Here is a 25,113-nt window from a genome sequence, read left to right as displayed (position 1 = left end):
TTTTGAGATGCACAGATTCCCAAATTAACTTATATCCACAGATTTTGTTAGAGTGGTGAAATACATTCACACCGCTAACATTATATTGAGGAAAAAGTATAGCCAACCAAGCTCAAGTAGCTCAGTGTAGCAGGACAGACCTTACATAGGCCTAAATTAGGACTTTAAATTGAATTCTGTTAACGGACCGATAATAATATTTTCATTTTCATTTCACTTATCGGCTAATAATATATTGGCCGCCGATATATCGTGCATCCCTAGTGGATATATTTTAAACACCATTAAGACACCAACATATCTCAAAACTCAGAAGTAATTTTGATGGAATAGAAAGGGGAAATTAGTTAGTCTTTTGCACGCTTTAATATCTGCCTAAGGCAAGTCCCTAAATTCTGACATATTAGGGTGCTCAAACTTTCACACATGGCACAATTGCTGTTAACTTTTCATTTAAGTCAGTATTAACACAGCAATGATGACAACCTTTGTTTAACACTTGTTTCCTTAAAGGGTTCTATTTATGTCTTTTTACCTAAAAAATAACAAAATCTATCATCTCCCACAGAGGTGCCCAAACTTTTGCATACAACTGTATGGTGTGTAAAAATGCCTTTTAACAATAACATGAAGCTGGGAATGCAGTATTTTTGTATCTGTGCTGCAGAATATTCAAAACCATTGTTTGTTTGTTTTCTTTTCACCCCCAAACTGTCAACTCAGTGACTTTCATTTTCTTAAACAGGGTAAAACAACTCTTTTGGTTCCCTCTGTTTAAAAATTTGGTCCTTGTAACCTATGACAATGGAGAAAAAAATGAACCAAATCATTCATGTCAGAAGTGGGATTGAGGCAAAGCTGACAGAGCAATTCGGGCAACTGACAGTATTCTCGTTAGTATTCCCTGTCACGGAGATGCCTAGGGAGGCAGCACAAAGGAACTGAAATAAAACAGGAGCATGCATATCAAAGAGATATCAATACAGGTGAATAATAAAAAGCATTGGCATAATCAGATTGCATCTGACAAGGTTTAACAGGCAGCATTGTCGGAGAGAGCAGGCTGTGTTTAAGGCTGTCTAGACCATAGGTTAATATGACATGCCGTTATGGGTTTTTCTCTCTCTCATATTGGCACATTGTCTTTGATGGCATTTCAATCAACCCCAAATGCAGGAACAACAATATCCCAGAAGATAAGTGACAAACTGCTGAAAATAGACCTCGGTAGGAGTTATGTCGGAGTCTGTAACTGCTATTGGTTGCCCATGGGCAGCACAGATATGCGGGGGAGATATGTCACGTCTTCCTTTTCCACTATCTCTCTCTCTGTCTCTTACTCGCCCCTCAAAATGGATTAAAACAAAAGGGGGAAGAACATAAAAGCAGAGAGGCTAACTCAAGTGAGGTTTTACCACAGAGCTGTGTGGGGCAGCCGTGGCCTACTGGTTAGCGCTTCGGACTTGAAACCGGAGGGTTGCCGGTTTGAGCCCCGACCAGTAGGCACGGCTGAAGTGCCCTTGAGCAAGGCACCTAACCCCTCACTGCTCCCCGAGCGCCGCTGTTGTTGCAGGCAGCTCACTGCGCCGGGATAAGTGTGTGCTTCACCTCACTGTGTGCCGAGTGTGTTTCACTAATTCACGGATTGGGATAAATGCAGAGACCAAATTTCCCTCACGGGATCAAAAGAGTATATATACTTATACTTATACTTATACTTAGAGCTAATGTTAAATCACAGCTTTAGATATCAAGTAAAGCACTCAGCATCAAATGTTTTGCCCACCCCCCAACCCCCCCTCCGTGAGGAACAAAAGGAGCATTTTGAATACCCAATCACATAGAGCTGATTGATTTTTTTAATCCGCTTGAATTATATGGAGGATTCATCTGTGGGTGTCTGTATCCCCTTCAAACATTCCCCTCCTTCTCCCCCATTGATTTCCATACAACGCGGCCTCTTAATTCACACTACAAATGAGCTCCCCGTCTTATTAGGGAAAACCTTTATAAGTGGTCAATTTTTGAAGGATTTTAAGGGATTTGTTCATTTCATTTTCAGCTTGTATCCTCAGGCCATGCTAGAGTACACCTTGTAACAGTTGGGCTTATCCCAGCTTCGACAGATAAAAAAATAAAGAAGGGGAGAGGAGAAAATAAATGTAGGAAAGGCAAATCAATGAGGAATAAGACTACCTTTGTCCAGCATTAATATAAAAGTTCATTTTAAAATCAGCACTTCAACATAGAAATAAAATGATTCTCTCTACAGCCTTTTTTTCTGATAAATTATTTCATAATTTCCCTCTCTTAAACTCAGTGAAATATATTAACTATTCATTTAATCTCTTTTAATTTTGTATTTTTTTTTCTTCTTTTGACTTTGAACATTGAATCCATTGAACATGATTTATCTTACACCCTATAAGGAAGGCTGAAACATAATTGAAAAATAAGCTATATTTTATTTACACAAGAAGCTATGAGATGAGCCAAGGGCGTATGGGTAGGCTGTGTGGAACACGATTCATGCTGACACCCTGGCATGTTGATTCTACTGTGCCCAGGTGTGCCAGTTTACCCCGTTGCCCCATTCTAAAGAATGATGGATAAATACACACCTGGATAAAGCATCTCTTATCACCTTGGTATGGTAACTTGGACACCCTGGCAGAGAGACTCGCTAGCTACCCTCATTCGGAATGCCCGTCTGCCTGCCGAGCCTTGCCAGTGTCGGTGGTGGGGTGTGGCAGCGCAGTGATGCCAGCCTGGAGCAGACTATGGGGAGCAGACTATACACTTTGAGCCTCTGGCTGGGTCAGGGGGGATCGGGCAGGTTTGGGTCAAGCCAAGCCTAGGCTCCTGCGCTGGCAATCTTCCTGCTGTCAGAAATCTCATGTGCTATTCTTGTAAACAGAACAGTGCTAACGAGCGAGTTCCGCCTTCTCGCCCTTTAAGGAGCCTCGGGATAACAAAAACAAAACAAAAAATTGCTAAAATCATCTACACTTTTTTTTACCTCTATTTTCTACACTTAACGATATTTTTTTTTGTGTTTGTTTTAAACAAAGAGCAAAAATTGAACTGTACACTGTCATAAAATGACCCAGGAAGTGTCGCTGGACCTCTTCCCTGGTTTCCTGTGCTGATCAGGATACACTGGACTGACATCATGATCCATCACAGCCTGGCTGTCATCAGGGTCTCTGTACAACGCTTCTAAGACTGTCTAAGTGTTTTTTAATATAATTTTATTAATTATTTATTTGTTTATTTTTTACACTTTTTTACATGAAAAGATAAAAAAGGTCTTCACCACTTTGATTTGAATCTCAGCTTTGTTGTCAGACATGATTGCACATTTGGTTGTTGTCTCTTTTACTGTGTTTGTGGTGGGATCAAAGGCTTTCCCCCTTTGTTCCTTTCAAGTTACATGATGACCTGATGGGAAAATGCTTGTGTTGGATGTTTCTGAGCTACCTTCCTCTCCCATCCCACCCCACACCTTAACTTTTGTTGTTGGCTAAACACTCCTGCTATCTGCGTTTCTATGCCCGCTTAGTCTTAGAGGACTAAGGAGTCCACCCTCCTTCCGGGTTTTCAGTGGACTTCCTGTCTCTCCTCCAGCCAATCAGGACCGGGCTCCGAGTTTCCGGAAGGTTCCGCAATTCGTGACATCATTGTTGCTGATGCCCTGAGTATATGAGTGAATTTGTGGAGCTTCGGAACTAGCACCCACCCCTTCCACTATACCCTCACATTCTGCCTATTTTCTGAGAGAGAAAGGGACACAAAAAGAGCCAAAGACAGAGCGAACATTGTGCTAAACCGAGAAGATGACTTTCTCTTTCTTCCTTCGCTTGCCTCTTCTGTCGTCTCTCTTTCTTTCGCAAAGTCTTTATCCTAAAGCAGCCATTAAGTGAAGAGCATTAATTTCTCCCTCCTGTCCAACAGGATCCTTTAATTATCTCCCCACTTTCAGTCAATTACATTTTACTTCCTTTCCTTGACAATCACTGCTATTTTAGGGCGAGTGTTCAATGCCCTAGGGGAATAGAGTGTGGGATCTATGCTCTCTCTATCACACACTCTCTCTCTCACACACACCCACACACCATATCAACCTTCGTGGCCATCTTAACTAACTAACTAACTAAACATTCATCTCCATAGCCCATGCCATCATGCTGAATGTCTGAGGGAGAGATATGCCCTGTGGAGTACTGTATGCGCTTGGACATACAATATCAAAAACCCAACAGAAACACTGTAAAAATGCCGCCTGCTAACAGGAAATACATGATTAGCTTGCTAACAGGCACAGACGTAGAATGCATTTTCTCAGCTTAGTCTGTTTCTTAGCATGCCATCAGAAGGCAGTCACATTTTATTGAAAGTTGGAGGGATAAAAACAGTAAAAGATGCAACACAAAGATGGCAAAACAACAAAACAATCAAACAAATGAAAAATGACAACACGGTTTAACCTGCACCATTAGGCTGTTTGTGTATCTTCTACAAGCCTGCACTGTAAGTCCTGAGCAAAGCAAGGCCACCTCTGTAGCTTAGATTCTATTGGTCAGCAGTGTTTGAGTAATGGTGCGCCACTGCCTGTCCACAGGGTTCAGACCTGGAGGGTGTAGCATCTATTAGCTTCACAGGCAGTTTCAGTGGTTAAAATAAGAACAAAAGTAAACAGTGGTGAATAAACAAACTAAATTCTAACAGCTTTTCTATCCCCCAACACACACACACACACACACACACACACTTAGTCCTTCATTTTTGAGTGTTTGTTTAGTGCCATTCTGTTTTCACTGGATGCTACACCAGCCTCCTCTCTTGGGAGCTGGAGTAATAAGACTGGCCTTGTGGAACAGATCTCTGATTCAATATGTGTTTGTGTGCAGTTATCGGACTGTGTCTCTATGTGTGTGTGTGTGTGTCTGTGACATTTATGATGTGATGTCTCCTACTTCAGCCTACTGTGCATGGTCCTCTCCTCCTCACTATGAAACACAGAGACAGATCAGACTAGGAACACCTACAGTGGTGGTGCCATCAGCCCTTAACTCCAAGTCTGATTTAGAAGGAGTGGAGCACATGATCTCTTTCAAGGATTCCTTGGATGAGCGCTAGCTGAAGCGGTCCTCAGAAAGAGTGGCCACACTGAAAGCTAAGCTAACAGGTTTTTCAGATATATACACAGAACAGGTGTTCCTTGTACTGTACATAGGGGATTTCCTCCAGTGGCCAATCAACAACCAAGCCTAAACAAAACTTGAAGCAGAATACAACACTAACGTACAGATGGCAGCAGTCGCAAATGCGCAGCATGTTGTACCAAGGATCTGTGAAGGCCAATAACTGCTTTAGTATCTGATGGCTGCTGGGATAAAAAGCTTCTGAGACTTAAGACTTCTGATGCTGGGGACATTAGATTTGATACCCTATTGATTCAATTATTTTTAATCACGTAACACTAACATAATATGGCGAGACAGAAAGCAAGCAGTCCTGTAAACTTAAAAAGAAGCATTTGTTTAGCGTCCTACGTCACTGATACCTTGTGTAGTTCTGTACAGTAGGTCTAATGGGCAAAGGCTAGTTAAGTGCTAGTTATTTTCACTAAGGTTTCAGAAGGCAATTAGAGGTCACAGAAGACCATTACACTGGGACGTTGTTTTCAAAGTAAGTCACTTTCAGTACTGAAAAAGAAAACAGGAAAATAAAGAAAACAAAACAAACAAAAAAAGAAGGAATGAAAAAACATCATCTGTGCTTCACCATATCTCGGTCAGTGCTGAACAATACTCTGTGCTTCATAGGTGTCCCAGCAGTAATACAGTCCTGGAAAGAGAACATAATACACACAGGTGTCTGCAGAAATGGAAAGCTTTGTGGAGCTGGATGAGACAGACAATTACGTGCTGAAAGCTGGGACATAATAGAAAAAGGCCATATTGCAGCTGTGCTGCACAACTGCAGGATATTCAGTGGATTTCCAATGGTTTGTGCCCAGACTTGCCCCTAAATTGTCAGCGCTAGGTTCTTTTCCCCTTCGCTCTGGCACAATGTTTCAGACTCAGACCCCTCAATCCCTCAGCTCTCTCCAAATGTCTCTGAACCCCAAACACATGAACAACGTCAATGCATTTCACGCCCTATCCCACTAAAGTAAAGAAAAAAGAGAGGTTATTAGCGATGTGGTGTGATATTGATGAGCTTCGGTTCACTCTTCACTCTTCAGTCTAAATCCCTTTACTGTGACCTGCAATGTGGTACTCACTCTCGCACTGCCACTGCGGTTGCTGGCGTCGGACCTGTTTGGAGTATAATTCTCCCTAATCTCGCACTCGTCATTGGGGAGACTATTCAGGGACTGAGATCTCAATGGTAATTCGGTCTGTGTGATTATGCAGATGATCTACTCATCTACTCGCTCGGCTGGTGTTAATGTATAGAGGTGCGTGTTTGCTGACGCACTTGGGGAGTGGGGGGGTAGTTGAACAACCGTGACTAATGCCGTGGCAGGGACTGCAAGCGAGAGCTATGGAATGAGGTCTCCAGATTGAAACACTGTTCCAGAGGTTCACACACACTTAGGCAGGCAGGCACATATAGATTGATAACTAATTACAGCATGTAATTACTTATACGCTCTAGGTACATCACTTCAGTCAATGACATGGAAACATGGCGCAGGGAAAAGAATGTGATTACAGGGGAGCATTTCAAACGAACCAAAACCGTTACAGCAAACAACACAGAGAGGGGAAACAAAACTGCAGAAAGAAAGGGAGAAACAAAGTGCTGAGCTGTGTTGGCTAACTTGCTGATCTGCATTTCTAGAGATCCGTGATTGGATACAACGATGGCGTTGCCTGTGCGCTCCAGGTGGGGGGGGGTTGGGGGTCAGTGCGGTAAAGCTTGGTGTGTTTTCCCTGTTTGAGACGTTGTGATTTGGAATGCGTCGTCTCCTAGGTAAACACACACACAAATGTAGACACAGGCTGCAGGCATCTTTCTGAAACACTGGTTCGTTTGTTGGTTTTAGGTCCTCTTGCAATCACGTTTTTTTTCCTCGCAGATGCAGTTGCTGGCCTCTGGGCAAAAGTAAAGGCTACGGATTGTTGGGATGGCACAGATTTGGTCCCTTGGGGTGGCGATCAGGAATGAGAGGGAGAGGAGAGTTCCTCAGCAATAGTAAAGGATGAAGGCCACACTATATATGCTGGCATGCTGGTTGATCATAGGGCAGAGGAGAGGTGAGGTTTGGTTGTTGACATCCTTGTTACCTCTGCCTCCTCTCCAGCTCATCCAAAGCTCTCTCTCTCTCTCTCTCTCTCATTCTCTCTATCTCTCTCTCACACACAGATGCATACTCTCACACACACTCACTGTTCTAACTTTTAATCTTTTCTCTGTGGATCTCAGGAGGCTTCAGGGGTAGGGGGACTAGTTCTTGAGCGTGACTGTACACAAACTGAGAAGCAAACCTTTGGAACAGAGAGAGACTGTTTTTTTTTTTTTTTCTTTCAAAATCTTGAATCTTTAGCAGAATAAACAACATACAGAAGGACAAAAATACTGATTTAGTGCCTGGCAGGCTGACATCCATCATTGTTGGCAAAAAAAAAAAAAAAAAAAAGCTTAAACATGGGAGACGAGGGTTTGGACAGGGTCAAATGAACTTCATATGAAGTCACACTTTAAGGGTGACAGCAAAGTTCAGCTTGGAATGTAGTGATGGTGCTTGGAGGACAGGGTACAGTAGAGTAGGCAGGTGAAGTGCTTCTGGTCTATCCCCGTCACACTGAACATGGCAAATGCTCAGGCTGCATCATGTCGAGACAACAGAAGAGTTTCTCCTCAAGAAGGAAGTCGAGAGAGAGAGCAGGTTTAAAAGTGGCATTTACATCAGTTCACTCTAGTAAGCTAAAATGAGTTCTCAAAAGCTTTGTCTCTGTTTTTCCACCACAAACCAAATGTGTGTTGTATGGTACATATGGGTCAGTTCGGTAGAAAGGCTCTGGGTATTTTTATATGACAAGTACCTAGAGCATATGGGTTTTGCAATGGTATCAGCGGCTCCAAACATCTTTGTGTAGGTAAGTGTGCCTTTTATATGTCATCCGTTATTTTTATTGTTTTGTTTTATAGTATTATTTTTGTTTTTCACTCAGCATATGGATAAGTTGATGATGAGGAGGATGGTGATGAGTCCATTCATCAGGCAGTTTTAACAGTTCATCCCACCTTCTTCTCATCCATGTGCTCTGTTTTAGGAAATCCAGTGCCCCTTCTTGGATCAGTTTCTTGACAACTCTCTCCTTGTCATAGTACAAAACAGCTTAAGGAGGAAAAAACAAAGGACAGAAGCAAAAGAAAAGTCACCATGTCCATTTCGCTTGGTCTTTACAGTGGATTGTCGCTTGAACTCAGAGGCTTGTGGGAAGCCCTGCACCCTGTCCAGTACAGACATCTAGATGGTCTTTCGTTGTTTTTTTTGTTTTTTTTTGTCTTTTTTGTCCTCTTTTCCAAACAGTTCCTTTATAGACTGTCTGTCTGTGTTCTGGCATGTGTATTTTGTCAAGTTGTCTATCCAGTGGCTGAACAGCAGAGGACTGCAGCTGTCCCCAGGACGAAAACTGCTAATCTTCTTAACTTCAACAGGTTTGTTTCGTTTTGTCCTTTTTCCGTTTTCTGTACAAGTTCAAGTATTATTATATTTTTAACTTTAGAAAACAGAAATTAAAAAAAAAAAAAAACTACAGCAAAATTAGCAAATCTACATTTCTAATCTACATTGTTTCCCCTAATCTACCACCTGGTGCAAAAAACAGCTACCAGAGCAACATATCCCAGCTCCACTTCATGTTTGTCTTAAATACATACTTTTCCTCTTTTTTTTTACCTTAATTAGGCTACTGGTTACTGAATTAAGGATTTTCTCTTGACTACTACTAAATTGGAATACTTGCAGCTACAAGGTAAGAGTGTTTTTTAAATATATATATATTTATATATATTTATAGTCATATATTTATATTCTTTTTAAAAAGCGTTTTTTTTTTTAGTCCTTTGGTCCCTATATCCTAAGGAATGATGCATGTTAATTATCCTGGATTCTCCTCTTCTCTGTACTGGCGATCCAGAGCGAGCTCTGGCTCAGAGCACGACACCTGTGTAGGCACAAAAAACCAAAATGGCAGCAGGCTGGTGTGTGTGTGTGTTTGTGTGTGTGTGTGTGTGTGTGTTTGTGTGTGTGTATGTGTGCAATCTGGATATTATATGTGCTGTTTATGTTTATTTGTACACTGGCACACACACATGTTCATATATGTGCAGGTTTTCAAAATACTGTGCATATTGTGGTCATGTCTATATTTGTCTGTCTGTAAGTGGGAATCAGTGAGTCGGATTGTGTGTGTGTGTGTGTGTGTGTGTGTGTGTGTGTGTGTGTGTGTGTGTGTGTGTGTGTGTGTTGTGTATGTGTCTGCGCGCGACTCTATATCTGTCAGAATGCATGCTTTGAGCATAATGTGTCTATAAAGATTCTCCTCCTTTCTAAAAACAGCAGCAAAAATTTGGTCTCTGCAAAACATCCTCTTTCACAGATGCCAAAGCAAACTGAGGGGGTTTAAAAAATGAAAAGGAAAAAAAAACTGCCAAGAAAAGAATCTCCATGTTCCTTCCTCCTCTCCGTCTCAGCCGCCCGTTTTTTAAAATCTTCCCCGTAGAGTCAAGGGACCACCCTTCTCTTGTGATATGTAGCAGAGCGAAAAGTCTTGTACTTATACTGCACTTGTGGAAATAAGGAGTTGTGGCCCTTCATCCTGTAAAATAGTGAGAGACAGAGAGAGAGAGAGAGAGAGAGAGAGAGAGAGAGAGAGAGAGAGAGAACGAGTTGATTATGTGAGTATGTAACACATTACACAGTACTACAATCAGTTTTCTCCCACCTCACAAAATTCACTGAAACGACAACCAGTGCACAAACTACAAAGCCAGGGAGGGAGAAACGGAATGTTACAGGGCGTTGGAGGAGTTTCACCTGTCAGTCAAGTCACTACCCCAGATGAGCCGTTAAGGGGTTGTGTATTCCTATAGGTCTGTTTGGAGAGGATCTGAAACGCCACTCATCTCCTAACATCATCTGATCTCTCCACAGACAAGGGAGTGGGGATAGACATGCTAAAGGTTTGCGTTATGGGATAGTGATGGCTACATCACTACATAATTACAAAAATGGTTCCTCAATAATAAATAATTCAGGGAATGCGAGGGTAAAACGTAATTTATTCAGCTGCTGTTTTATGCTGTTAGTTTGTAATCTGGCAGGGAAATCAGGAGAGAGTATGAGCAGATTCAGTAAATGCTTGGCCAACAGACGATGGAAACCTGAGGTGGGCAGTGTTCCAGTTTGAAGCTGTGGCTCCGTGCATTTCCAGGGTTCTGCAGCTGAAACTCTGAAGGAACCACTGTGGAGTAATTCTTCAGATGATCCCCACAGAGAGAATCACATGAGAATTGAATACCTCTGCAGTCAGAACATGGAACGAATCCATTTATTTCATTCTCTAGGACATAAAGTGAACTTCTCTTTGTTCCTATTTTTTCTGGAGGAAAGACTTGTTAAAATGTTATAATAGATCTGCTATTAGACTCACAAAGATGTGTCTCTTTTTTTGTCTTTCTTCTTTTGTCTTTTTCTACCCTTTCAGTAGAGGCCAGAGGGACCATTTGAGCTAAATCTTTTGTAGACGTCCAGGATTAATTCATTTTCAGCAAAGAGTCACTGTAAATAAAACCTTCATGCTGGCACTTTAAAACAGCAGCAACCCCAAAACGCACTTCTCAATGAAAACACTACTTAAGACTCCAAGAACATCAGAGTAGTTTCTGCTTCAGAGGTGGCCATGCGGTATACAGTATTTCAAAGGGCTTGTGGTTGTGATTTTGTTGGTAGCCTACTGCACCGCCACGTATTCTGAGGCAAACAAGAAACAGAAAAAGGAGGTGGAAAGTACTGTAAGGAAGAGCAAAAACAAAGAAGGGCAAGATCGGATGGAAGAAAGAAGGAAAAAAAGAAAGAGATAGAATGAAAAAGAAAGAAAGTAAGAAAGAAAGAAAGTAAGAAAGAAAGAAAGAAAGAAAGAAGGTGAGAAAAAATATTAATATTAACACAAAGATGTCTAGAGACTGTTCTAGAGCAGGAGACTGTTCTGGCCACTAACTGTCCCTGGGGCCTGGAGTCCTGCCCACCCTAGGCATACCAAAGGGCCCGGGGCCTCCCTGCAGAAACTGGGTGTCCAGTTGAATAGAAATTACATCTTATCAGGTCCAGCCTGAAGGACAGGCCTATTTGCACTAAAAAAATATGCCTTACATCTTACCTGATGAAGTGGCCTCAGGTCTGGCCATTATTTTCTATTTTCTCTTTCTTCCATTAGCTTCATTTTTTCTGATTCCTACTACCAGGCTATTGTTTGTCTCCTTTGGGCATATTTGCTGTGGTTATAGCAGCATCCTAGCAAAAATCACTGGTGCGCTGTAAGCTTGTACTAACTCTCACAGAGATTCACTCTTCCAAGGGGGCCCTAGAGGTACCTTTTTAAGCTTTGTATCAGTGTTAAAGCCTTCAATTTGTTACTATTTTTAAGTTGAAATATAGATTAGTTGAAAAGGCTTTCCATTTGTCTGGCAAAAACAGCCTTAAGAAAATCTCATAACCATTTTCTGTTGGCAGAGGTTTATTAGCATATTAGCAAAAACATTTAGTTATTTGAGGGTCCTCTGATGAATATTTAAGAAATTTCAGAATGAGCAATTCATTTGACTCTTTAATCTGATTTAAGCAAACATACAGTAAAATACCAAACTTCAATATAATCCACCCTGTGTACAGTATGTGTCTAAAAGAGTGAGAGAAAGAGACATAGGGATACAGATTATGGAATATCCATATACACCAAAGTTCACAACACACACAAGGCCACTTCACAACAGCCAGAAGGGTCAAAATTCACGTCCTTTACAGCCACCACCAACCAACCAGCACGGCAAAGAGAACTACAACACCCATGAACTACCAGAGAGCCATCTCCACGGCAACTCACTTCACCACTTGCCAAACAAAAACCACAAAATAAATATAAATATATATGTATATATATATATATATATATATATATGCCTTCAGTGCACAGAGAATAGAGATGTGTATAGCGAAACAGACAGATGTAGAGAGATGGGAGTGAAACATACCAATAGCACATCATGCCACGCCACCACAGACCAGCCAATAGGTCACGTGACTCCACGAGAGTGAAACTTACAGGCCGGGCGCCACTCTCCTTCCTCCCAAGGTAGCTGGGAGGGGCTACACAAGCCGTCTGGGTCTATGATTGGTTGACTGGCCTACTGGCCCCGCCCCTGCTAGCAGCAGATTGGTCAGGAGCAGAAGAAAAGGATGGGGTGAGAGGTGGGGGAGGAGGAGGAGGAGTAGGAGGGAGACGACAAGAAGAACGGATATGTGACGAGCCCCATTTGTTCCGGCCTCATGGATTCCGAGGCTGACGGGAATCAAATGAGGCCAGTTATTATCGCTGTCAGTGGGAATGAGTCAATGAGTCAAACAATGAAACAGCACGGACAGGAGTGAAGGGGAGGGAGGGAGAAAACAAGAGTGAATCAGAGCCGTCAGCAGCAGCAGACAGGTCTCTCCCCCACAGAGGAGCGCGTGTCTCTGGGTGTCTGTGGGTGTTTACATGCCTGCGCCATCGGCTGCTGCTCCTTCTCCGTCAATCTCCAACTCATCGCCAAAGTCATCCACACAGCAACAGAACCCCCAAGCATCTTTACCTGCGACCTGTGGTTGTGTGTGTGTGTCTCTATATGTTCCCTCTTGGCTTGCCTCCCTCTAAGTCTCTTTCAGTTCCCTCTTCCTCACTCTCTCTTCAGTTATTTTGGTGGTAGTGTTTATAGCAAGTATATGCAAAAATAAATATGGCAAAAAATAAAACAAACAGCCCAAAGTCATTCTACTTTCTCCTTTGGATTTTTCTTTACTCCCACTTCTCTTGTCCTCAAATTAGTCTTATGTCAGTACAAAGGTAAGTCTCTCTCTCTCTCTCTCTCTCTCTCTTTCTCTTTCTGTCTTTCTCTTCCTCTCTGTTGGCTGTCTCTGCTTCAGTGTGAAGTACCTTTAGACACAGTTTCCAAACTGTCTGCGAAATCACACCCACACACTTGTCATGTCGTTGCGGTTGAGCACAGACTTGTGGAGCTGTGACAAGGAGGCGACTTCCTCCTCAAGACACACACAGCAACGGCACACCGGCAGAATTATGAACAACTCACACTGGCCATGCTAGAAACAGCAGTGGGAGCTTAGAGGGTGGTAGTATACATGCACACACACACACACACACACACACACACACACACACACACACACACACACATATAAACACAGAGAGAGACCTGATTAGGTTTTCATTTATCTACTGATGTCCTAGCAGTAGAACTCTTGCCTTGGGACTATGAGACTGTTTCATAAGGCACCAGACACATCTACATTCAGAGCCTAGTCTGGGGGGAGTAGAGTCGAGTTATATAAAACCCTGACCTCTGAGAGGCCCACACACCACTGAAATGTAATAAAACTGAAAGGAGCTAGAGAGAGAGAGAGCCCAGTTTTATAATGGCGGTGCAAAGCTCAGGGTCAGAGGATGTACACCACTGCCTCCTGAGATCATCCTCTGAAAATCTTACAGCTATGTTCAGTTGCTGCGCACACACAAACAATTATACACTAATTCAAACAGATATTCCATACCACCTACTGTATGCATACACATTTAATCTAACACAAAGACACCCATGGACAAATACACTAATTTACACCAACTGTATGTGCACAATCATGCACGCACACACATACACAGACACACACACACATTAGAGTGTAGCTACCCGGGTCCGTAGGGCTCGGGTAGGGTTCGGACAATTTAGAAACACATGGGGGCAAAATGCATTGAAAGCTTTACATTTAAAATGTCTTATTATGTTGGGTAACCAACAGGTCTGCTTTACATGATGCAAAGTTTGTTTTTTGACATTAAAGTAAAATGTAAAAAAGACCTAACAGCTTTCTTCCTGTGTGCAAGATTTGTTTATGTAGCCGTGACAACGCATGTGCATTTCAGGCGGTATGTCTTGGGTGACGTTAAAAAAAAGTTGTTAGCCTATCAGGAGATTTTAAGATTATTTGCGTTGCATACTGTGGTAAAGACATAGGCTACCGGTATAGGCTATAAGGTCGTCTCTTTAAACTGGATGAGGATTTCCTCGAGTTGCCCCAATTAGGCTAGGCTACTGTAACGTCGATGCTGCATATGGATCAGTGACAGAGGCACTGTAGTTTCAAAGACTGTTGCAGTTCATTTCAAGACTTTTCATCAATGGTAAGACTAGAATTCTATTTCAATAGGCTATGCTTGCTTGGGCCTCTTGTGTTAATGTGCGCTGTGTGTGACCTGCGTGCGTGCACGCTCATCTGATTCTGTAGACAATTCCATTTGTTGTGTATTCCGTTTAATGGGCTAAAAAGACGTGAACGTTTAATCACTAGCATGGGAATAACTGAGGCATCATCTGCGTCGGGCTTGGGTCGGGTTCGGACATAAAAATGAAAATGCGTGTCGGGGTCGGGTTCGGACGCAACTCTGTCAAACGCGGGCCAGGTTCGGACAGAAATTTGCGGCCCGAACCGCACTCTAACACACACACACACACACACACACACACACAATACAGACAGCCAAACATTTTTGTGTCTCTCCCCTGAACTAGCAAACATCAAGTTTTTAGCTTGTTTGTTGTCTTTATCCCCAAAGAAACACACATGCACACACATCCACACACACACACACATCCACACACACACACACACACACACACACACACACACACACACACACACACACACACACACACACACACACACACACACCCAGGGGAAGTGAGAGGGGGAGAAAGCAAGAACACAGACAAAATATGGGATGAAACACTAACAACATATACTTGTAGACAATGTGCACTTATTTCCAAAGACTTCAGACTCACCCCGACACAAACAAACCCTAACAGCCAAGGCAATAGCAAGAGATTACACACACTAACATACAGATACATACACACACAATTCATTTCCATTATCACACACAGACAAACAGACACACACACAGACACACACACACACACCACAAACACAAAGTTTCCCGCTGGCTTAGGAGAAAGGCACAGTGGAGTTTGAAATGAGTGTTGTCAGCACCTGAACGGGAGTCTGGTAATGATGGGCTTGGTCCCTGAAGCTTTCTTAGACCTCGCCATTAGTGCAACATCAAATAGCCCCCTAGCTCCTTGCTCTCAGCCCCGCCCCCTGCCCACACACACACACACACACACACACACACACACACACACACACACACACACACCAATAGACATACCCACAAATACACAAGCACACACATACAAACACACACATATAATCACTCACATTCACACATTCTCTCTCTCTCTCTCTTACTCTCTCTCACTCTCTCTCTCTCTCACTCCAATTAGGGCCCTGATGTTTTCCAATCTGCCCCCTGACAGTGGAGACTGCTTGCACATCAGCCTATTCGTTCCCACTGAGGAATCAACGAGGAGACTGATAGACTCTCAGTCATTAACATTTCTGCCTTGCCTCATCCTGCCCTGCCAAAATATGACAACAACAGATAGAATGAAACATACACACACATGCATGTGCAGCACCTGTCTGTGCGTTGTACTTTGGGATGAGCTCAGACTGAGACCTAAATTACAACCCCAAATCAGAAAAAGTTGGGACGTTGTGTAAAACGTGAATAAAAACAGAATGTAATAATCTGCAAATGTCTTAAAGTCATATTTAGTTGCAAAAAGGACACAGACAACATATCAAATGTTGAAGACAAATTTGACTTTGATTTTGGGGTTGTATTATTATGGGGTACCTGACTGAAGTGGATATAGCACTAAGTATATAATTGCACTAATAACTGATGAAATTTGACACCAATCCAGACATTTGGCGAACACTTGGCTTCAGGGTCAACTGAGCATTTCTGGTGAAAAGTACACATGAAGTAGTTAGAGGAGGTTCTCACAGAAACAAACCTAGGTGCTCTCTTGTTTGAATTCATATCTGCTACCCATCTAGTCTTCAGCTGATACAATGAGCTGTTTCCAGACTATGGAACTCACTCTCCAAATCACTCGGACTCAAACTCCCTGCTGGCCTTGAGGGACCAATAGTGGTGCGGACTGCCTCTGACAGAAAACAAGGTGCCAATTTGCGGTGCGGATGTCCACTGTGGCGCCCGGTGTGTCATCGCCAGGATGCAGCAGACAGGTGGATTGGCGGTCAATCATTGGGGGCTGCTGTCTGACGGAGGGCTCTGACTGATGGGGGCTGGTGGCGGGGTGACAGCACGTCCCCTGAGCCGTGCGCGGATGACGAGCGGCCAACTGAGACTGCAGACTAGTTTTTCTTTCTGTGTAGAAACTTGTTCTATTTCTTTTTCTCTCTCTCTCTCTTTCTCTCTCTCTCTCTCTCTCTCTGTGAGTGTGTATGTATGTATGTATGTATGTATGTGTGTGTGTGTGTGTGTGTGTGTGTGTGTGTGTGTGTGTGTGTGTAGTGTGTGTCTTTGTGCACACGCGTGTGTGTATGAGGTCTGTGACAGTACTGCAGGTTGAGGTTATGATGCTGGGTCTTTGTTTAGACATGCTTTTACTTAATTACTGAAAAGGCACTAATACCAATGTCATTGGTTCCCTTCCCAGGAAACATATGCTCAAAACCCCCCCATAAAATTGAACAAATAAATAAACATGACTTATTTACTGAATAAATAAGTCATTCTTCTAGAAAAGCTTTTGGAAGTGAGAGCTGTGTGTGTGTGTGTGTGTGTGTGTGTGTGTGAGTGTGTGTGAGTGTGTGTGTGTGTGTGTGTCTGAGTGTGTGTGTGTGTGTTGTTGTTACCTAGTAAGTGGATGTGGCGTGAGGGTCAGTAAGGTCGGTTGGCATCCTTTGGCCGCTTGAGTTGCACTTTCAGCCTCTTCATGCCAATCTGGAAGCCATTCATGGCCTGGATGGCAGCCTGAGCACTGGATGGGTTATCAAAGCTGACAAAGCCTAGGGTGGAGAGAGAGAGAGAGAGAGAGAGAGAGAGAGAGAGAGAGAGAGAGAGAGAGAGAGAGAGAGAGGATATGAAGAACCAGAGAGTGACCAAAATGGGAAACCAAAGGTAAGGGAAATAGAGAGAGGGTAGTGAAAATATTGACAATAAGGTATCTGTAAAAATTCTATCAATCTCCTCTCTGATCGATATGCCATTGAATTAGTTATAGAGCAGCTTGATAGTGTGAGATAGTGTGGCTTGATGGCTTCCTGTGTTAACGTTATGTTAATGTACCAGAGGAGGGACAGAGGGACAAATTAAACCAATTTAAACACACAGATGCACTAAGGGACACACAGATGCAAGAACAGACCGACTGACAGAAGAGCGCATATGCTGTCCTTGCACAAAATATGTAACGCTCAAAAAAATGCTCAAGCAAACATTTGGTCACAGTTGCCAAAAAAAAAACAAATCATTGCCACCAGATCAACACCATGCCCTCTCTTTCACAGCATGTGTCTGAGCAGTACTTTTCCTACCAGCTGTGTGTGTGTGTGTGTGTCATGCATGTAACAGGATGTGACTCCTGTCCTCTGAGTTATCTCCCAGTTGTCAGGGTTGGAATGAGCCTACAGCATTCAGTATCAGTGTGTGTGTGTGTGTGTGTGTGTGTGTGTGTGTGTGTGTGTGTGTGTGTGCGCGCAAGCTCACCAGTCTCATGGATCAGAGTAAGCCTGCAGTCCACCACACCAGGGTGCATACAAGTGTGTATTTCCTTCTTTGAATGTGTCTACAGGAGTGTGTGTGTTTAAATGTTTTTACATGTGTGTGTGTGTTTGCCAGGGTCCTGAGCTGGAAATGAGTCTGCAGTATACCACACCACACCAAATCGGTTTGGAGCACTGGTGTGAGTGTGTGTGTGTGTGTGTGTGTGTGTGTGTGAGTGCATGTGTGTGTCAGTGTCAGGGATCTGGAACGAGCCTCCAGCCTCTCCCACGCCAGGCCTGCTGTCTGCTCTTATCAGGGCCCGGTGTGATTGACGGGCCGAATTTTCCGCCTGCCAGCTGATTTGATCACGCCGGTATGGGTCCAATTTAATTTGGGGGGAGAGGGCAGGCTTTGTCAGCTCTGGCAAGATAAGACCTCTGCCTTTACCCTCACACGCTCGCTCTCCCTCACACACACACACATATACACATACACACAGACCCATACACACACACTTTTTAAACAAACGGAACAGGCGAGCAAATGTGTCTGACAAGGGCGATCCCCCTAACACACCCCAACACTCTGCTCACACACACACACACACACACACACAGCAATCTCAAATATCCTTGCATATCCCTTCCATCTGGGAAAAAGGAGGTAGGGATTTTGATGGGCAGTCAAAGGATAAATAAAGAAAAATAGTTGGAAAACAATATAAAAAGATGCAAAAGACTCCTGACTATACTGGAGGAGAGAAGCTCATGTTTGCCTTTTTTTCTGCTGTTTGCCAATTCTTCTGCTGTTGTGAAGAACCTTTATGGGGCCGATCAAGGTTTCAAAGAGGGCCACTAGTACCTGGCTGTTGCTAAGCGCTGCGCCATGGCAACAGGCGGGGCGAGGTGAGAGAGTTCTCCTTCCTCCTCATGCACCTCCGTGTCCAGCTCCATGGATTAGCCTGGGCGCATTAATTCAGCATGAGCTGAGAGAGGGAGCTTTGCTCCTATGGATGTCAGTAAATACCATTTTCAATGAAGGGGGGGGGGGGGGGGGGTGGACACTTGGGGCTATTTCATGAGGGGTGGGTAGGAAAGTAAGAAAGAGGGCTCTGCTGCTATGGATATGAGTAAACTACCTGAACGGTTCTGGTGTACTACGCTCGGGCTGCATCTGCTATTCAAAATCCCAGCTTCTCTTTTGGGTCCTAATACAGCATTTGCAGTAAGCTTCAGCAGACACTTTGTGTGTGCGAATATTCAGCGTATGTATATCTAACACTGTGTGACAGGATAAGAGTGTCTGTTTGTGTAATTCAGTGTGTATGTGTTGTGCTTTAAGGGGACCTTTTAGAAATCTGGACGAGGCATCCTTTCATCCCCATTAAATGTCACTATTGATTGTGGATTCAACCCCAAATGCAGGGATACACACATGCATCCAGGCACACACACACACACACACACAAACAGACACAAAATTCAACATGGATGGTTCAGCACCACGGACAGCATTCCATGCATTCCTCTGTTACAAAGAGACTAAGGGCTTCTACATACTTTCGGCGCACCCGACCGGTGTAGCGACACCGTGGCGATCAAAATGGCGTAGATCTTGCTGGCTGGCCAGCCAGGATTTTAGCCAGGTAATTAGCGAGGTGGCGCACCACTCATTTTTTCAGGCGAAGCGACAAAGCGGAAACAGGAAGATGGACTAGTTCGGAGGGGCGAGGAGTTGCAGTGTTTTGTTACAGTCGTGAATTTTTTTTAATAGTTTGCTGGATAAGTTAACAAAGTTACCAGCGAGAGTTGCAACACATGGAATTAAGAGGAAGAATAGAAACGATTTATTTTCAAACAAAGGATATCTTTTAAGGCCTGAACAAAATCTCTTTCCACTTCAGGAAATTACACAAACTCAGCCAGCTGCTAGCTAGCTAGCCAGCTAACTAAACTGTTTAAATTATTAAAATGTCCCTCGGGATGACTAAAGTATCTATCTATATATCTATCTATCTACCCAATACCTTGGAAACTAGATGATAATGATGGTGGTAGTTGTGAATAGTAGCAACCAAAGTCTGAAGTACCATCACAGAGGCTAGCTAATAGCAGAGCCCGTTTACATTCTCTGCTACTAGTGTTTTCTTAATGCAGCTTCTTCTGCTGTGTAACATAGTTAAGCGTTAATCTTTTCACAACAGCGACACCTCTGTTCAGGAGAATATTGCAACTAGTGTGCAAGTGACCACGGCCTTGAGTATAAATAGTTCTGGCGCTCTGTGACGTCACATTGTCTAGTGTGTATACATATGACTCTGTGTGTGTGTGTGTGTGTGTGTTTGTGTATGTGTGTGTCATTTGTAGTGACATGCACAGGGCCTGGGCTAATGCATCATTCCTGCCTGTCATGTGTGTGTGTTTTTGGAGATTGCGGCAGACTGACGCCGGCTCCATGTAACCAGGGGAGACTGATGGTTTAGCTGATGATTTAGCTGTCTCGTGGCACCGCGTCTTTTGTCTCGTTCGTTCGTTCGTGTCTCTGGCTGGTGCCCGTGGGGGCCTGACAGAAATAGGAAAGGGGAAAACCAGGCTGCGTTATTGTGTGTCAGCCAGGATCTTAATTAAACGACGCCCAAATAAGCCGGACAGGGCGGAGGGCAGCAGGGCCAGGGCCAGGAGCTCTAAAAAAGCCCTGTCATTTACATGGGGGGGTATTTGGGGTTATGGCAACTGAGAAGCTAGACTGTTGCATTTGTGTGTATTTGTATGTATTACATTGGCTTGTGCTGGTACTCTTTGTGTACAAATAATTGTATAAAGAAGTGTATGTGTGTGTATGTGTACGCATGTGTGTTTGTGTCTGTGTGTGTGTGTGTGTGTGTGTGTGTGTGTGTGTGTGTGTCTGAGGTTGTGTGCGTGTCATCAGGGTTTGTGGGTTTCTTTAGAGTGTGCTCATATCTGATTTAGTCAGTCCCTGCTGCAACTTAAAACTTAATAATGCACACACACACACACACACACACACACACACACACACACACACACACACACACACACACACACACACAAATGCTCCTCTGGGATTCAAATTTAGCTGACGACAGGAGCCCACACAGATTTATCATCTCCTACACACTGAAACAGCATTAAACTCTCTTTCTCTCACACACACTCACACACACACACACACACACACACACACACACACACACACACACACACACACACACACATTGTTCCCCTGTTTCTCTTTATTAGTTTAGAACTAGTGTCTGGGGAGTCTGTAAATGATGGTCCCTTGGGCCAGCGACTTCAGAAACTGCCTGGGGAGAATTCCTCTCTCATGGCAGAACCCCATTGCGTGCTGCTCATGCATTTGTGTATCTGTGAGTGTGTGTGTGTGTGTGTGTGTGTGTGTGTGTTTGTGTGTGAGAGAGAGAGAGAGAGAGAGAGACAGAAAGAGAGAGAGATTATGTGTGTGGGCTTGTGTTAGTGTGTCTGTGTGTGTGTGTGTGTGTGTGTGTGTGTGTGTGTGTGTGTGTGTGTGTGTGTGTGTGTGTGTGTGTGTGTGTGCGCGCGTCTGTTCTGTATCTATGCGCATGCATGCGTGTACATGGTGGGTGGCTAGTAAGCAGAGCTGGGGCGTGGAGGGAGGAGTATGCCCTGGGGACATGCCAGCGCAGCGGTGGGCGCTCTAACGTCTGCAGGCCTCTAGACCAGGCTCCTGCCCGGGGGGGTTGGGGGATGATGGATGGAACTGGGGGTGAGGTGATAAGTAGGAGCCCTGGGGGTGTTACTGAGCTCCATATCTCAGAGACTCTCTCCTGGAGCGGAGAATACATACACAAACACACACACACACACACACTGAAAGACACACACATATGCAAATACTAAACTCTCAACAACTTACATACGCACTCACACAGTATGCATTATTATATATAAACTTACACACACATACACAAATTCAGAATCCTAACAAAACACACACACACACACACACACACACACACACACACACACACACACACACTCCTGCCTCCCCTTTGCCTGCTCAGTCACTTGTGACGGCGCTTTAAAAAGCCTTAATTGAGGCTTGATTAGGATAGACGCAGGGAATAAAAGAATAAATAAGGGAGTGGCGGGACCCAAAGACGGGCATAATCCACCGCCTCGCACAGTCAGCCCCACAGCTCTCTACTCCACTGCTCCTCCCTCATCCCTGGTTTTGTTTTATTTTCTAATAAATATCACTAGTGTTGGCAAAACTGGCAAATACACATGCAATGTCTGGCTTTACTATTCTTCTGGCTTTCTGGCTTTACTATTCATTAAAAAAACATTGTTCATATAGTAAGGACTCTTTTTGTCAGCTCACACACAGTGATCACAGGCCTTGGGTGTGTAAAAACTGATATTTAAGCCCCTGCTGTCAAGGAAATGTCTAACTCATTCACACACACACACACACACACACACACTCCAAACACACACACACACACACACACACACACACACACACACACACACACTCACCTACACACACACACACACACACACACACACACACACACACACACACACACACACACACACACACACAAGAACACACACACCTGTTCGGAAAATGTTTGACAGCTGTTGCAATGTCTGTTGATCTCTGGTCACTTACCAAAACACTTGCTCTGATTGGTCGCCCGGTCGACAAAGACCTTGGCGGAGATGACGTTCCCAAAGGGCAGGAACATCTGCATGAGCTCGGCGTCGCCAAACTCCTGGGGCAGGTGGTAGATGAACAGGTTGCAGCCTTCAGGTCCTGAGAGGTAAACAACATTCTGCCCATAAACAACAACAACAACAACAACAACAACAACACACAATGGTGAGTAAGTAAACAACATGGAGTGTCGGTGGGCCAGATGGACCGGGCGGTGACGCAGCATACAGACGCCACTGGAGTGGGCAGCCGAGAGATCGCTGGGGTCCAAGGCAAAAGTTTGCCCTCCCAGGAGTTATACACCACTGCCTTCCAATATGTGTGTGTGTGTGTGTGTGTGTGTGTGTGTGTGTGTGTGTGTGTGTGTGTGTGTGTGTGTGTGTGTGTGCGTGCTGGTAAGATATCAGATTAGTGTGAGTGCATGTATGTGAGCATGTGTTCACATACGTGTGTATGGAAATGTGTGTGAAAGAAATTCAAGGTATGTGTGCGTGTGCGTGAGTGTGTGTGTGTGTGTGTGTGTGTGTGTGTGTGTGTGTGTGTGTGTGTGTGTGTGTGTAGTGGCACAGTTGGGGACTAGTGGAAACTAGTGAAGCCCGGGACCAGAGCCAAAATCTATGAGACAGACCTGGAGTTGCTCTCTCTCTCTCTCTCTCTCTCTCTCTCTTTCTCTTTCCATCTCCCTTGGTCTCTCCCTCTGTCTGTCTCTCTCTTACTGAAGCCAAGATCACAGACCAGACACATCCACCATGCACCCAGAGAGCTCAGCACACTCTCAGAGCCTCTGAGAAGCTAATGGTCTTAATGCCCCAGATATCACAGGCCTGTGTGTATGTGTGTGTGTGTGTGTGTGTGTGTGTGTGTGTGTGCGTGTTTCAACTATGCCTCTTCCCCTTTTCAGAAACTACTCTCTTTTCCAAACCACCTTAACTGCATGTACATGGACATTGAATATCCTGGTACTTATCAGGTTTTTATGTTTTCTGATGTGTGTGTTTTCGCCCATACAAACATCATATCCCCATTTTAGAACCCCAGATAATCCAGGTTTTGAGAAATCCAGTTATGCTAGCTGGAGTATTCCAGAAGAAATCGGGATACTGTAGCATGGATACACCTTATCCCGGGTTCCGACAGATGCTGAAAAAGACTCTAGAACGCTACAGTATGTGCAAGGTAGATTATTAGAACCAAAGACAATAGAGTGACACTCTCTAGAATCTTTGCGAGAACACTGTAATCAGTAACCGGGATACTAGTTTTAATCATGTATACAGGGATAAAACAACCAGGTTTCTCTGTAAACACTATAAATCTTGATTAAGATAAAAGTCAGCATAGGCCTCATAACTGGAATACTGAAATGCATGTAAAGGGAGTCATTGGTTTGCACAAGTCATTCACGTGTACATCAAGATAATGTTAGAGGCACATTGTAAAGGCCCTGTAAATGACATGGCATTTCGCAGTGTTTACAACAGTAACCTTTAAAGGGGAAGCACCAACAGACAGCTGTAAATATCGATATTTAATTATGGATGCAGGTAACGAATGCAATGAATTCAAATCAATAGAAAGAGCTTGCCTGCTTGGATGCTGGCTTAGAGTAGCTCACTCAATCTGTTCCCTCTCTCTGCCTACCACCTCTCTCTCTCTCTCTCTCTCTCTCTCCCTCGCTCACACACACTCACACACACTCATACACACACAAACCCACACACACCCTCACACACACACACACACACACACACACACACACACACACACACACACTCACACACACACACACAAAACACACCAAACACACCCAATCTGCCCATCTACTGTAGTTAGATAACACCTCAACGGTAGCTTTCCTCTCACTCAGCTAATCTTAGACCCTGATGTTTATTATTTTCATTTTTCCCTCTCCTTCTCTCTCTCTCTCTCTCTCGCTCTCTCTTTCTCTCTCCCTCCCGTATTCTCTCTTTTGCACATTTCCGTTGGCAGACGTCTCTTCACTCGCTAACTCAAAAGCAGTCACGGGGGGACGGTGCGGGCCAATTATCACCTCTTGTCAGGGGTGGGTGTGGCGGCGGTGGTAGCGGTGGTAGCGCTAGCGCTAACCATAGCGGTGGTGGTGCTGGTGCTGGTGCTGGTGGTTGGTGGATGGTGGTGACGGAGCCTCTTACCTTCTCTCTGTTGCTGGGGAATGATGGCTGGCTGCTGGGGAAACGCTTGGCTGATCGGCGCATAGGCGGTTGGATAGGCTGCTGTTGCAGAGAGGGAGCGAGAGAGGAAGGGAGAGAGAGAAAAAGAGAGAGAAAGAAAGAGGAGAGAGAAAATTGAATATGGGAGAGAGAGAGAGAGAGAGAGAGAGAGAGACAGGGAAAGAGAGCAAAGGAAGGAAAGAAGAGAGAGACAAAATGGAGAGAGAGTAATAGAGAGAGGAAAGAGAGGAGGGGTGGGGAGTGGGTTTCAC

At 44.1% G+C, this 25,113-nt stretch overlaps 1 protein-coding gene across 1 annotated transcript in view; it reads right to left on the bottom strand.

Moving 5' to 3' along the window:
* Positions 1-4,346: 4,346 nt before the first annotated feature.
* Positions 4,347-25,113, bottom strand: part of celf6 (CUGBP Elav-like family member 6) — a 69,002-nt gene continuing 48,235 nt past the window's right edge. The window contains exons 9-12 of the mRNA XM_048263721.1: positions 24,824-24,904; positions 22,608-22,751; positions 17,081-17,233; positions 4,347-9,839 (exon numbers count right to left, since the gene is read on the bottom strand). Of these exons, the coding sequence (XP_048119678.1) occupies positions 17,106-17,233; positions 22,608-22,751; positions 24,824-24,904 (353 nt within the window). The 3' untranslated portion in view covers positions 4,347-9,839; positions 17,081-17,105. The remainder of the gene's footprint in view (positions 9,840-17,080; positions 17,234-22,607; positions 22,752-24,823; positions 24,905-25,113) is intronic.

Source organism: Alosa alosa, chromosome 14 (genome assembly GCF_017589495.1).
Source record: "Alosa alosa isolate M-15738 ecotype Scorff River chromosome 14, AALO_Geno_1.1, whole genome shotgun sequence".
NCBI lineage: Eukaryota > Metazoa > Chordata > Actinopteri > Clupeiformes > Clupeidae > Alosa > Alosa alosa.
This window is presented reverse-complemented; position numbering and strand designations above follow the sequence as displayed.